Genomic DNA, 15709 nt, shown 5'->3' with positions numbered 1-15709 from the left:
AGGCTCCACATTTACCTTCTGGACCACACCCGTGGATGGAGATATGGGGAACAGCTTCCCACCCACTCTTCAGCTGTCTACATTAGCCCAGTCCTTAATATGGCCATTTAACTCCTCTCAGCACTTAGTGTACTGGAGTATTTTTCCAGGTTTATGTCACTGAAGCTAATATCTTCAGTGACCCATATCCCCCTCCAGTATTTTATCAGTAACCTTCTCACAGTTTGTATTTATGTGTGTGTATATATACAGTATATATATACAGTATAAATAATATTTTTTATTTTTTTTCAAAGGTATTGGAAAGACAACTTTAATCAAAAAAGTTTCCGAAGTGTTGACATCATCAAGAGTTCTTGTTGATGGATTTTATACAGAAGAAGTTAGACAGGGGCACAGAAGAGTAGGATTCGATGTTGTTACCATGGCAGGAAATCGAGGAAAGTTGGCTACAACTAGGTATGAAAACTATAGACTATTTAACTTCTACTTTACTTTTATAGTTTCTAATTTCTTTAGACTGGATCAAAGGAAATCTAAAAATGATGACTTTAAAGCTATGTTAACATCTTATTTTTTTTCTTATATTTAGCTTTATACATTTGAAATGTTTCTGACATACACGCTAGGTATTACTCTAGAATTCTATTGCCAGACATACGCCAAAAAATGTAAAACATTAGTACCACAGGGTCCAGCACAATATACTGTATATACTTGTGGATAAGTCGACCCGAGTATAAGCCGAGGCACCTAATTTTGCCTCGAAAAACTGGGAAAACGTATTGACTCAAGTATAAGCTGGGTATGCATTCTCCCCTAATCCCTGTTCAGGTATGTGTGGCTCATTGTTCCCATCCTTGTATGCGTGGCTCATTGTTCCCATCCTTGTATGCGTGGCTTTTTATCCCCATCCTTGTATGTACGGCTGCCAATGAGAAAAGCATTAAAAAAAGCCATCCTACTTACCTTCCCTGCCGCCCTGTCATTATCTCGTTCCTGCTTCCAGCAGCTCTTCCGGCCGGGAGATCAAGTGTCCCCGCTCATTGTTATTCGCCTCTCTCAAGCCTATGGGAGTGGAGAGAGGTGAATATTCATTACCTTAATGAGCGGGCACCCTTAGGGTATGTGCACACGTTGCGGATTCCATTGTGGATTTTTCCGCACGGATTCTGCAGAATCACCCTGCGGATTTTGTGCAGATTTTGTGCGGAGTTCACCTGTGTTTTTACACCTGCGGATTCCTATTATGGATTAGGTGTAAAACGCTGCGGAATCCGCACAAAGAATGGACATGCTGCTGAAAATAAACCACTGCGTTTCTGCTCGGAAATTTCCACAGCATGTCCCCTGCGCATTTGGTTTTCCATAGGTTTACATGATACTGTACACCATATGGAAAACTGCTGTGGATCCGCAGGTCCAAATCCACTGCGGATCCACAACCAAATCCGCAACGTGTGCACATACCCTTAGAGCCCGACAGCTGCTGGAAGCCGGCAGCTTCAGATGTAACTGTGCGTGCTTTAAGAGAAATGAATATTCATTGCCAGTGCAGTGAATATTCATTTCTCTTTAGCAGCAGGCACAGTCTTTAGCCGTAGCCTCCGGCTCCTGCCTTCTGTGATACGCTGCTCCCTCTCCCCTGCCATAAACTGAGACCATTATCAACAAAAAACGTGTGCACAGCTCTATATGAAGTTGCCCAGGTAGGTTCCAAAACCGTAGTGATACATATAAGAAAAACCTGTCACTCAACTTTATATAGGTGATATTTTATTATTCCAAGTGGAGCTGTTACTGCACCTACGCTTGGAATAATAAAATATCACCTATATAAAGGTGAGTGCCAGGTTTTTCTTATATATAAACTGGGACCATGACTCGTGTATAAGCCGAGGGGGGGGGCATTTTCAGCACAAAAAAATGTGCTGAAAATCTCAACTTATACCCGAGTATATACGGCATATCGGCTAAATAGATATGTTCTTTCACTTATAAGTCTAATAGCTGATGGATGAACTTGGAAACATGCGTTCACAATAACCACTGGTGGCCATTAAATTGCTGCTTATCGGCCACATGCAAGTCAATCATTGGTCATTTAATAGCCTGTTTAGACGGACTGACAAGAACAATGGCATTCTATATGTCCTTTTTACACAGTGCAAATGGGTGCAAGCTTAAAAACGAATTCACTGGACTAATAAGTGTTTTGCTAATTCATTGGATGATTGACAGCATGTTTTATCAGGCTGCTGAACACTCGGTTATCGATAATTGACCAGTCTAGGTGCACCCTTTGGGTATGTTCATATGATGCGTTTTTGCTGCTTTTTTTTCTGCAGGCAAAACCTGCGCTCTTGGGAGTAAAAAAGCTACTGCCAAAAAGCAGGTTTTGCTGCGTTTTTGCTGTGTTTTTTAATTTATTGTGTTTTTATTGTCTCTTGTGCATGCTGATAAAGTTTAGGGCTTAAAAAAACATGATACAGCTTCCTTACGTTTTTGCACCTATGTTTTTTGCTGCATTTTTGCATTTGCCCAGTAACTTGCCACAGTTTTCATGAGATTTATAAAATTGCGTAGCCTTTGCTGGTACTGTAAAACGCAGCTTAAAATTGCATTGAAAGCCGCAGCAAAAACGCAACATGTGAACATAGCCTTAGGCATCCATAATTTTTTCCATATCCTAAATATGTTCACACCTTGTTGTGACGGTGTGTGCAACAGAGCATGAAGGGACACCAGGCTGATGATCAATCCAATGGGATTTATTGAGAAAGGAAGCATAGAACATAAAATATAAGTAGCGTCTCTTAAGAGTCCACAGGGAGTCCACACCAAGAGGGGAACAGTTTCAGGGTCGCCACCCAGTAATCCAATGCCAGGGAAAAGACAGAAATTATCCTGGGATGAGTTCAATGGATCCAACAGATGTGGGACATAACACCATTCCACGTGGCAGCTTTTAACCCTCCACACACGGGCACCAGGATCTCGCATCAGCATAAGATTCTAGCCCCTGGCCCATCAATACCCAACTGCCTGGGTCAAACCATGTGTCTATTGTTCTGTGTCCTAGAATCCACCCCTCCATGGGAAAGGGCTCCCACTACTTTTGACTATGTGGCTAACTAAAGAAGTTTCAAGAAGCTACAAGCTTGTATTGGATAAGTCCTATGCGGAGGAGAACAAAGACAGACTCCCCCACGGGTTGTTGACTCAGGCCCGATTACATTGCAGTCCAGGGACACAGGCCAGAGGAGGGACACGTTGTTACAACCCCTTCTCGCCTCAATTTGTTTACGGACTAGTGACCTCTACAGGTTGCTTGTCAAGTACACATAGTCATGGCTGATGTGACTCATGGTTCCTCCTGCCTGGAAAACCCGTCTGCATTTTGGTTTTAGCTGCCTAATCTATATTGTATTGTAAAGTTATAGGGTTGCAGAGTCAGGCTCCATCGTAGTAAACGTCCATTGTCTCCAGATACTCTGTTCAGCCAGGTGAGGGGATTGTGATCAGTAACCACAGTGAATTCTCGCCCATACAGATATGGCTTTAGTTTCCTGAGGGCCCATAAAACAGCCAGGCATTCTTTTTCAACAGTTGCATAGGTCACATTAACTTGTCCCATAGACCATGTCGTCCAGTTGCTGGAGAGGATGGCAAAAGTAATGGTTATCGTGAAGGCGCATCTTCTACAGGCAAGGGTGTATAACCGATCAACAAGGCTGAGACAGTTCCAGCCCGGGGACCGTGTGCTGGTGCTTATCCCCACGGTAGAGAGGGCACATACGAGGTGGTGGAAAAACTGGGCGAGGTTAATTAAAAGGTATACCAGCCAGGTCGAAGGCTGCAGTATATCATGTGAACTTGCTCAAGCCATGGCGAGATCAGTAATCATTGGAAGCTCCTTGCTTGGGAGACCGTCCTAAAGCCAAAGTGCAGGATGTTACAATTGCAGAGGCTAACGCCGGCCCAGAGTCAAGATCTATGGCAGATCCCCATGTTCCAGAGTGGCAATGAGAATGTGGCCTTCTCAGCGCCTGATGGGTGTTTTCAGTACACTAGGATGCCCTTCTGACTGTAGGGGGCCCCAGCTACCTTCTAAAGGTCTATGGATTAGATCCTAGCTCCGCATAAAAAGTATGCCACAACCTACCTTGATGACATTGTGATCTTCAGCCCTGTCTGTCGTAGTCGCCTAGTAAAGGTACAGGCGATTTTGGTTGCTATGAAAAGCTTGGGGTTCACCATAAATCTGAAAAAAATGTACTATAAGGAAGAAAGAGGCCAAGTAATTAGGCTATTTCATTGGGAGAGGAGAAATCAAGTCGCAGATAAACAACGTCGGGGAAATTTAGAAGTGTCCGCAACCGCTTTCCAAGAGGCAGGTGATGGCATTTCTTGGAATTGTGGGATATTATCCTACATTTCGCTATAATTGCCGCACCATTGACAAATCTTTTTAAAGGCACCAAATCAACAATGGCTAAATGGTCTGGTGAGACAGAGATGGTATTCCAGGAGCTGAAGCAGGCTCTGTGTAAATATTCAGTTCTGGTTGCACCAGACATCAGCAAAGGATTTGTGGTCCAGACAGATTCTTCATAAATCGGGTTGGGAGCCATACTGTCTCAAGAAATAAAATGGGAAGAAGATCTCATCCTGTATCAAAGCCAGAAAAACTCTTCCTCCGAGAAAAACTATGGCATTGTCGAGAAGGAGTGTTTAGTCATAAAATGAGCCGTGGATACGCTGACGTATTACTTACTAGTTTGTAGGTTTAAACTAGTGTCAGACCATGCCATTCTGAGACGGTTGAGGGAAATGAAGGGTAAGAATGCTCTGATAACTAGGTGGTTCTTAGGCCTCCAGGACTTTACTTTGCACGTAAAGCATAGAAGCGGGAAGTTACACGGTAAAGCTAATGTTCTCTTCTGAACTCCCTGTTTGGCTGATGGTGCCAAAACATCCGGCTTTGGGTGGGGTTGTATGTAACAAGGTGCTGTATGTGAGGGGAGATATTTGTCGCGAAGGTTGCTATCTTGCGTGATGTGAAATCCACAAGTTTCCCTACAGCCTATGTGCTGAGGAGTTAATCAGCAATTACAAGGGTTTGGATTTTTTGTGAGTATGTGTAAGATATGGGCGGGACACCTACTCACCATATCTCCACTTTAAGGGTGTGGTTGGGAAAGTTAAATGTCCATCTACTATGTTGTTGTTTTTTCTGTCCTGTGTTTGGAGACAGTGAAGTCTCTAGATGATAGCTCCAGGTGGAGCTGAAGACTTATGATGTTCTGAGCGGGTGAATTCCTCAGATATAAGGACTCTGCTATACATTATCTTTTGTTTTGTCATGATGCATGAATGGCCATGTTTACTTTAACTCCTGCCAAGTTTTATGTCATGCTTATTAAACCAGCAGATGTTTGACACCAGGAGCTGTTCTGTGTCTACCTCTGAAAGCATCCAAGTGAGTCAACCTACCACAAGGGGAACAGTTGGAGCAATCTGTAACTGAGCCCTGAATTACCGAACTATGTGTTGTCTTCCTTCCACATTGGAATCAATGACAGAGTTAGGAGTAGATCAAAGGGCCTTAAAAACAATTTCATGGATTAAGGCGGTAAGCTTAAAGGGGTTGTCCAGACTAAAATAAAAAATCTGCAGTTACTCTGTGTGACTGCAAACTTTTGAATGACCCCAGCACACTTGTATGGAGCAAGATCATAAACCACTAGATGGCTTCTTCCAGGGGTAACTGTTGTGGAAGGTGACTGGAGAAAATAGAATTAGTCTTACCGGTAATTCGGTTTCTAGGAACCTTCCACGACAGCACTAATTTCCCTCCCTTTCTGATATTCCTATTGGATGATTCCTGCATTTTTGTGGTAACTATACATGCTTGTGTGTCCAGAAAAAAAACCACTGGAGATAGCAGGAAGGGGAGGGTTATTTAACCTTTGTGTTTCCTGTCCCCCATTAGGGCGGGGAGACATCCTCTTTCACATCTTTCTCTTGACCTCTGGATGCCAGCTTGAAGGCCAATTGTGAACTATATAAGTAGAGTTTTTCCTCTGGTCCAAGAGATTGTACAGTATGTCAGCTTAGGGGACCACAGCCTCAGCTGAAAGAACACAGGACTGCTTCATTAACCGTCACTGAAATCCGAGAGCCATCTTAAAAAGTCCAGGTTGGGACAATCGGGTGACCTGGCCACATACCACACTGCTCTCGGTTAGCTTCCTATGCTTGTCATTACCTCCACTCTGTGAGGACCCACCAAAAGCATGGAGCCATTGGTGGGGGTAGTCAGCCCTTGAAGTAGCTCTTTTCCTGGGCAGTCAGCTGAAGGGTGAGACTATGTAACTTGCACCATCTTTGGTATTTGCTGGGCTGTTCTATATGCTATTGTGTGTTTGTGGTTCATTAAATTATTGCCACACTGTTTTACCCTCACCCTGTATTGTCTGAGTAGTGTACTGCCCACGGAGAGAGAGCGGGCAATCAGTGGTATGAGCCCTGGTCCATGTAGTCTTTCTAAAGACAGCCGGGACAGAGGACGAGAGCACCCAATAACCCTGTGTCTCTATACCTTCTATTTCTTGTAATAATCTAGTTACCCACCTTTGAACTGATTCTAACTTTTGAATATCCTTTTTGAAATGTGGAGCCCAAAACTGGATCCCATATTCTAGATGTTGTCTCTCCAGTGATTTATAAAGGGGCACTAATACGTTAATCCAATAGGTAATCCAGCTCAGGCAGTCTGTTAAAAGCTTCCAAATTTTATTAGGAAAATTCTTTAAAATAAGTAATCCATTCAGCATAAAAGTCACAAGCCCCCAATCTGGAAAGAGTTCTATGGGGAGAGGCATTTTGAACCTAGCGGTTCTTTATCCTTGCAATACTTAATAAAAGTTCCCAGTGCAATAAATTATTGTTATAATAACCAATTTTTTAATGTTATTATAATATGCTATTAGATCTAAAATAATATAAGATGTAAAGTGCCTAGTGCAAAGAAATGCATTACCATGTGCTATTGCCCATGTCTCAACATCATCCTTTACTTACATAAGTATTTGTCCCGGTGTCCGTACCCTCAGATACCCCGACAGCGTCGTTTCGCCGTACTGGCTTCCTCAAGGGGGCATGTGTGTTACCATTAAAACTGCCCATCTATAAATATCCCCACAAACAGCTGTCATTAGTGTCGGCGTCACCCGTGATGATTCGCACATTCGCCGGTCCTTGGACTTCCTCCATTGTAAATACTGACTTCCTGCTACTCGCATATGGAACGCAAGCATGAAACACTATGTGTCACCATCATGAGTGAGACAGGAAGTCACAGGGTTGTCCTGACTTGCGCATGTGCCAACCGGGCGGCGAGAAAGAAGGAGGTTTTTTGACAATCCAAACAAAAGGGGATTATGGGCTGGTAATGTGATGCTGGTATTAAAATAAAAAACATGAAGCTTATTGAATGAGAGCTAACCAGTTTTTTCCTATAGCAGTTTTGGTTACGGCAGATGTTGAAGCCTTGTATTCTTCAATTAGGCATGTGGATGGTCTAGTTGCAGTATCTCACTATTTGTATGAAAGCAATTTGGAGCCACCATTGATTGAGTTAATTTTGACTTTTGATTTTGTTGAAATTTGTCTCAGAGCATAATGAGCATAATGTGATAACTTTCAATAAGGGCACATATTTACAACAGCAGGGTACAGCGGTGGGGGCTACTTGTGCCCCCTCGTATGCCAATCTATTTATGGGTTACTGGGAACAAATGATTTTTCAGGAATATGGCATCCCAGGAGTTGAGGCCATGCATGGATGGAGTCGCTACATTGACGACATCCTCTTTATATGGGAGGATTCCACTACAAATTTGTTGTCCTTAATGGAGAGATTGAACCGAAATAATTATAATATAAAGCTGACCTTCAACTTTGGTAGAAAAGTGGAATTTCTGAATTTGAAGAAAGAGGCATTTCCAGACGGTAGGTTGATCACTGATGTATTTAGAAAAGAGACAGCAACCAACACCTTATTGCATGCCTCCTCTGCTCACCATAAATTGACAATAGATGGTATTCCAACTGGTCAGCTTTTGAGGGTAAGGCTATGTTCACACGTCAGGATTCTTTTCAGAAATTTCCTGAAAAAAACTGGACTTTTTCTGCAGGAAATCCGCATGCGTTTTTTTCACGTTTTTCTCTCATTTTTTGTGTGTTTTTTTGTGCAGATTTTTCGTGTTTTTTTCCGGAGCTTCCCAATGCATTAAATAGAGGGAAATCTGCGAAAAATCCACAAAATTAATGAACATGCTGCGTTTTTTACTGCGATGCTTTTTTTTCGCAAAAAAAAAAATGCAACATGTGCACAAAAATTGTGGATTGCATTCTATTAATAGGATGCTTAAAAGGCCACTGTCACCCCCTCCAGCCATTATAAACTAAAAGAGCCACCTTGTGCAGCAGTAATGCTGCATTCTAGCAAGGTGGCTCTTTAAGTTTTTGGTGCATTTATTCCCAAAATAAAGCGTTTTATAACTTCTTCAAAATACCTGTCTTTAGCCAGGGAGGCAGGTCCTCACCCCCCTGCTTGAAACGCCACACTTCAGTCACTCAAATCTTCAGGGGCGCCGGGTGCCGCCCTCTCCGTGCTGTTTTCGCATGAAAACCGGCGCCTGGGCTGTGTAGTACTGTCTGGTGCAGGCGCAGTGAGCTCTGTGTTGTGAATTCTGTGGCTGAATTCACTCCTGTGGTCACAAGTGGTACTGCAGCTTCTGGGCTTCCTCCCTCAGGTGTTCTGGTGAGCTCGTTGGCTGCCTTGTTATTTAACTCCACCTGATTCTGTCTTCCTTGCTCCTTGTCAATGTTCCAGTGTTGGATCTGAGCTTCTGGATCTTTCCTGTGGCCTGCTGCTCTGCTTAGATAAGTGCTTCTTTGCTTTTGTTGCTGTTTTTTCTGTCCAGCTTGTCTATTCGTTTTTGCTGGAAGCTCTGAGACGCAAAGGGTGTACCGCCGTGCCGTTAGTTCGGCACGGTGGGTCTTTTTGCCCCCTTTGCGTGGTTTTTTGCTTTAGGGTTTTTTGTAGACTGCAAAGTTCTCTTTGCTATCCTCGCTCTATCTAGAATATCGGGCCTCACTTTGCTGAATCTATTTCATCCCTACGTTTTGTCTTTTCATCTTGCTAACAGTCATTATATGTGGGGGGCTGCCTTTTCCTTTGGGGTATTTCTCTGAGGCAAGTCAGGCTTGTTTTTCTATCTTCAGGCTAGTCAGCTCCTCAGGCTGTGCCGAGTTGCATAGGTAGTGACAGGCGCAATCCACAGCTGCCTTTAGTTGTGTTAAGGATAGGTTCAGGTATTGCGGTCTACAGAGATTCCACGTCTCAGAGCTCGTTCTATTGTTTTTGGGTTATTGTCAGATCACTGTATGTGCTCTGATTACTGCACACTGTGTTACTGGATTGCCTACATAACAGTACAAGGAGCCAAACTAATGATTCTCAATAGAGGGAAAAAAGGAAGTTCTGACATCATTTTTTTTTCTCAGCTCTGTGTTCAGTCTTTTTTTTCCCCTAGACATTAGAGTGCTTCAGGACACAGCTGTGGACATGGATATTCAGGCTCTGTGCTCTTCAATGGATAGTCTCGTTATAAATGTACAAAAGATTCAAGATACAATTGATCAGAAATCTATGCTAGAACCAAGAATTCCTATTCCTGATTTGTTTTTTGGTGATAGAACTAAGTTTCTGAGCTTCAAAAATAATTGTAAGCTATTTCTGGCCTTGAAACCTCATTCTTCTGGTAATTCAGTTCAACAGGTTTTGATTATTATTTCTTTTTTGCGCGGCGACCCTCAGGACTGGGCATTTTCTCTTGCGCCAGGAGACCCTGCATTGAGTGGTGTCGATGCGTTTTTCCTGGCGCTCGGATTGCTGTACGATGAGCCTAATTCAGTGGATCAGGCTGAGAAAAATTTGCTGGCTTTGTGCCAGGGTCAGGATGATATAGAAGTATATTGTCAGAAATTTAGGAAGTGGTCAGTACTCACTCTGTGGAATGAATCTGCGCTGGCAGCTTTGTTCAGAAAGGGTCTCTCTGAGGCTCTTAAGGATGTCATGGTGGGTTTTCCTATGACTGCTGGTTTGAATGAGTCTATGTCTTTGGCCATTCAGATCGGTCGTCGCTTGCGCGAGCGTAAATCTGTGCACCATCTGGCGGTATTGTCTGAAATTAAACCTGAGCCTATGCAGTGCGATAGGACTATGACCAGAGTTGAACGGCAAGAACACAGACGTCTGAATGGGCTGTGTTTCTACTGTGGTGATTCCACTCATGCTATTTCTGATTGTCCTAAGCGCACTAAGCGGTTTGATAGGTCTGCCGTCATTGGTACTGTACAGTCCAAATTCCTTCTGTCCATTACCTTGATATGCTTTTTGTCATCGTATTCTGTCATGGCGTTTGTGGATTCAGGCGCTGCCCTGAATCTGATGGATTTGGTTTATGCTAAACGTTGTGGGTTTTTCTTGGAGCCTTTGCGGTGTCCTATTCCGTTGAGAGGAATTGATGCTACACCTTTGGCCAAGAATAAACCTCAGTACTGGGCCCAGCTGACCATGTGCATGGCTCCTGCACATCAGGAAGTTATTCGCTTTCTGGTGCTACATAATCTGCATGATGTGGTCGTGTTGGGGTTGCCATGGCTACAAACCCATAATCCAGTATTGGATTGGAACTCTATGTCGGTATCCAGCTGGGGTTGTCAGGGGGTACATGGTGATGTTCCATTTTTGTCTATTTCGTCATCCATTCCTTCTGAGGTCCCAGAGTTCTTGTCTGATTATCAGGATGTATTTGAAGAGCCCAAGTCCGATGCCCTACCTCCGCATAGGGATTGTGATTGTGCTATCAATTTGATTCCTGGTAGTAAATTCCCTAAAGGTCGTTTATTTAATTTATCCGTGCCTGAACACACCGCTATGCGCAGTTATGTGAAGGAATCCCTGGAGAAGGGACATATTCGCCCATCGTCATCACCACTGGGAGCAGGGTTCTTTTTTGTAGCCAAGAAGGATGGTTCGCTGAGACCGTGTATTGATTACCGCCTTCTTAATAAGATCACTGTTAAGTTTCAGTATCCCTTGCCATTGTTATCTGACTTGTTTGCTCGGATTAAGGGGGCTAGTTGGTTCACTAAGATAGATCTTCGTGGTGCGTATAATCTGGTGAGAATCAGGCAAGGAGATGAATGGAAAACGGCATTTAATACGCCCGAGGGTCATTTTGAGTATCTAGTGATGCCGTTCGGACTTGCCAATGCTCCATCTGTTTTTCAGTCTTTTATGCATGACATCTTCCGTGAGTATCTGGATAAATTCCTGATTGTTTACTTGGATGACATTTTGATCTTCTCAGATGATTGGGAGTCTCATGTGAAGCAGGTCAGAATGGTTTTCCAGGTCCTGCGTGCTAATTCTTTGTTCGTGAAGGGATCAAAGTGTCTCTTCGGTGTGCAGAAAGTTTCATTTTTGGGGTTCATCTTTTCCCCTTCTACTATCGAGATGGATCCGGTTAAGGTCCAAGCCATCCAGGATTGGACTCAGCCGACATCTCTGAAAAGTCTGCAAAAGTTCCTGGGCTTTGCTAATTTTTATCGTCGCTTCATCTGTAATTTTTCTAGCATTGCCAAACCATTGACCGATTTGACCAAGAAGGGTGCTGATTTGGTTAATTGGTCTTCTGCTGCCGTGGAAGCTTTTCAGGAGTTGAAGCGTCGTTTTTGTTTTGCCCCTGTGTTGTGTCAACCAGATGTTTCTCTTCCGTTCCAGGTCGAGGTTGATGCTTCTGAGATTGGAGCAGGGGCGGTTTTGTCACAGAGAGGTTCTGGTTGCTCAGTGTTGAAACCATGTGCTTTCTTTTCCAGGAAGTTTTCTGCTGCTGAGCGTAATTATGATGTGGGCAACCGAGAGTTGCTGGCCATGAAGTGGGCATTCGAGGAGTGGCGTCATTGGCTTGAAGGAGCTAAGCATCGCGTGGTGGTATTGACTGATCATAAGAACCTTACTTATCTCGAGTCTGCCAAGCGCTTGAATCCTAGACAGGCCCGTTGGTCGTTATTTTTTGCTCGCTTCGATTTTGTGATTTCGTACCTTCCGGGCTCTAAAAATGTGAAGGCGGATGCTCTGTCTAGGAGTTTTGTGCCCGACTCTCCGGGTTTATCTGAGCCGGCGAGTATCCTCAAGGAAGGAGTCATTGTGTCTGCCATCTACCCTGATTTGCGGCGAGTGTTGCAAAAATTTCAGGCTAATAAACCTGATCGTTGTCCGGCCGAGAAACTGTTCGTCCCTGATAGGTGGACTAGTAAAGTTATCTCTGAACTTCATTGTTCGGTGTTGGCTGGTCATCCAGGAATCTTTGGTACCAGAGAGTTAGTGGCTAGATCCTTCTGGTGGCCATCTCTGTCACGGGATCTACGTACTTTTGTGCAGTCCTGTGGGATTTGTGCTAGGGCTAAGCCCTGCTGTTCACGTGCCAGTGGGTTGCTTTTGCCCTTGCCGGTCCCGAAGAGGCCTTGGACACATATTTCGATGGATTTCATTTCTGACCTTCCCGTTTCTCAAAAGATGTCAGTCATTTGGGTGGTCTGTGATCGCTTTTCTAAAATGGTCCATCTGGTGCCCTTGGTTAAATTGTCTTCCTCCTCTGATTTGGTGCCTTTGTTCTTCCAGCATGTGGTTCGTTTGCATGGCATTCCTGAGAATATTGTTTCTGACAGAGGTTCCCAGTTTGTTTCAAGGTTCTGGCGAGCCTTTTATGGTAGGATGGGCATTGACCTATCTTTTTCCTCGGCTTTCCACCCTCAGACTAATGGCCAGACCGAACGAACCAATCAGACCTTGGAAACATATCTGAGATGTTTTGTTTCTGCAGACCAGGATGATTGGGTGTCCTTTTTGCCGTTGGCTGAGTTCGCCCTTAATAATCGGGCCAGCTCGGCTACCTTGGTCTCTCCATTTTTCTGCAGTTCTGGGTTCCATCCTCGTTTCTCTTCAGGACAGGTTGAGTCTTCGGACTGTCCTGGTGTGGATTCTGTGGTGGACAGGTTGCAGCAGATCTGGACTCAGGTGGTGGACAATTTGACCTTGTCCCAGGAGAAGGCTCAACTTTTCGCTAATCGCAGACGCCGTGTGGGTCCCCGACTTCGTGTTGGGGATCTGGTTTGGTTATCTTCTCGTCATATTCCTATGAAGGTTTCCTCTCCTAAATTTAAACCTCGTTTTATTGGTCCGTATAGGATTTCTGAGATTCTCAATCCTGTGTTCTTTCGTCTGACCCTCCCGGACTCCTTTTCCATACATAATGTATTCCATAGGTCGTTGTTGCGGAGATACGTGGCACCTATGGTTCCATCTGTTGAGCCTCCTGCCCCTGTTTTGGTGGAGGGGGAATTGGAGTATATTGTGGAGAAAATTTTGGATTCTCGTGTCTCTAGACGGAAACTCCAGTATCTGGTTAAATGGAAGGGTTATGCTCAGGAAGATAATTCCTGGGTTTTTGCCTCTGATGTCCATGCTCCAGATCTTGTTCGTGCCTTTCATGTGGCTCATCCTGGTCGGCCTGGGGGCTCTTGTGAGGGTTCGGTGACCCCTCCTCAAGGGGGGGGTACTGTTGTGAATTCTGTGGCTGAATTAACTCCTGTGGTCACAAGTGGTACTGCAGCTTCTGGGCTTCCTCCCTCAGGTGTTCTGGTGAGCTCGTTGGCTGCCTTGTTATTTAACTCCACCTGATTCTGTCTTCCTTGCTCCTTGTCAATGTTCCAGTGTTGGATCTGAGCTTCTGGATCTTTCCTGTGGCCTGCTGCTCTGCTTAGATAAGTGCTTCTTTGCTTTTGTTGCTGTTTTTTCTGTCCAGCTTGTCTATTCGTTTTTGCTGGAAGCTCTGAGACGCAAAGGGTGTACCGCCGTGCCGTTAGTTCGGCACGGTGGGTCTTTTTGCCCCCTTTGCGTGGTTTTTTGCTTTAGGGTTTTTTGTAGACTGCAAAGTTCTCTTTGCTATCCTCGCTCTATCTAGAATATCGGGCCTCACTTTGCTGAATCTATTTCATCCCTACGTTTTGTCTTTTCATCTTGCTAACAGTCATTATATGTGGGGGGCTGCCTTTTCCTTTGGGGTATTTCTCTGAGGCAAGTCAGGCTTGTTTTTCTATCTTCAGGCTAGTCAGCTCCTCAGGCTGTGCCGAGTTGCATAGGTAGTGACAGGCGCAATCCACAGCTGCCTTTAGTTGTGTTAAGGATAAGTTCAGGTATTGCGGTCTACAGAGATTCCACGTCTCAGAGCTCGTTCTATTGTTTTTGGGTTATTGTCAGATCACTGTATGTGCTCTGATTACTGCACACTGTGTTACTGGATTGCATACATAACAGCTCTGGCCGTCTGACGTCACAGCCAGGCTTGCAGACTGCGCCTGTGCGGCCGCCCAGCCTATGAATCCCAGCCCCGCACTGTGCATAATGCATAACACACTGCGGGGCTGGGATTCCCAAGGTGGGTGGCCGGGATGAGTGGAAGATTCCGCGTTAGGACTTCAGCACAGTACATGTCAGCGTTCTAAGTCCACATAGTGTGCCTATACACTATATGCGCAGCATCAGTAACTGATGAAGGTCCGGATAAAGGACCGAAACGTTTTTTGGCTACTACGATTAAATATTCACGAGCATTAAGTTGAGTGCCAGGTTCTTTTCTTTGAAGTGTCACGTGGTGTGGGAACCTACCTGGGCACCATCAATAGTAGTGCACACTCCTCTATCTTTCAGGTGGTTGGTAGAGGCATTTGTAGTGTTGATCTGTGACTGTTACTTAGTGTTTCGGCTGTGTGCAAATCCTCACCCTCTCTTATTAGGTTTACCTTTCTTTTCTCCCCAGTGTTTCCTCTCTGTTGTCCGTGAGTGCATGATTTTATGTTTGATATTTCATTTATCCCTGTACGTCCTCCCTTGTTAGTTTTGCTTTATTTATACACATACACTAATACTCCCCGCTTCTCTGGGTGGGGGCGGGGCAGATATAAAGCTGATACAGGAGTTTAGCAAGGTATGTGGCCTCGTCATCTTCACCATCAGAAGTATTCCGGGCAGCAGGGATAGCTAGGATGTCCCTAGCATTAGGGACAGGGAAGGATCCTCTGGTATTCCGACAACAAATTTGTGACACTACTGTTTGGGCACACAGCGGGGCTTATAAGGGAAAGATCAGCATTTGATTTTTGGAACATAAGTTTTGTTTAAACAGCCACATTGCATTTGGGGAGCTCCAGAGGTTGCCAAAATGGCAGAGACCCCGACAAGTGGCAATATTTTTTTTTTTTTTTTAAACCTCACAGGTGATTTTTAGGATTCATTTGTACTCAAATTGATGGTTTGGGTTCTAAACCTATTCTGGATTGGACTTATGCTCAGTTTTAATAGCTGTCACATATAATCTACTAGGCACTCAACAAAATGTGTATTCTGTGGAATTGTGTACATATATTATTGTGAATTTCTTGCACCCTCTCTGCACATATATATGCATGGACATATTCTCTGTATTTCTTCTATTATAATAAAGTTCTGTGTGTCTCATGCAGCATTTTTGATGCTTTATGTGTGAGTGACATGTAGTGTGCTCAAGTATAT

At 44.2% G+C, this 15709-nt stretch overlaps 1 protein-coding gene across 1 annotated transcript in view; it reads left to right on the top strand.

The window, feature by feature from the left end:
• NTPCR (nucleoside-triphosphatase, cancer-related) overlaps positions 1–15709 on the top strand; it is an 80455-nt gene that overhangs the window by 17688 nt on the left and 47058 nt on the right. Inside the window, exon 2 of the mRNA XM_069769447.1 lies at positions 297–459. Coding sequence (XP_069625548.1) covers positions 297–459 — 163 coding nt within the window. The remainder of the gene's footprint in view (positions 1–296; positions 460–15709) is intronic.

Source organism: Ranitomeya imitator, chromosome 5 (genome assembly GCF_032444005.1).
Source record: "Ranitomeya imitator isolate aRanImi1 chromosome 5, aRanImi1.pri, whole genome shotgun sequence".
Lineage (NCBI taxonomy): Eukaryota > Metazoa > Chordata > Amphibia > Anura > Dendrobatidae > Ranitomeya > Ranitomeya imitator.
The sequence above is the reverse complement of the archived record's forward strand: the minus strand, read 5'-3'. Positions and strand labels throughout refer to the sequence as shown.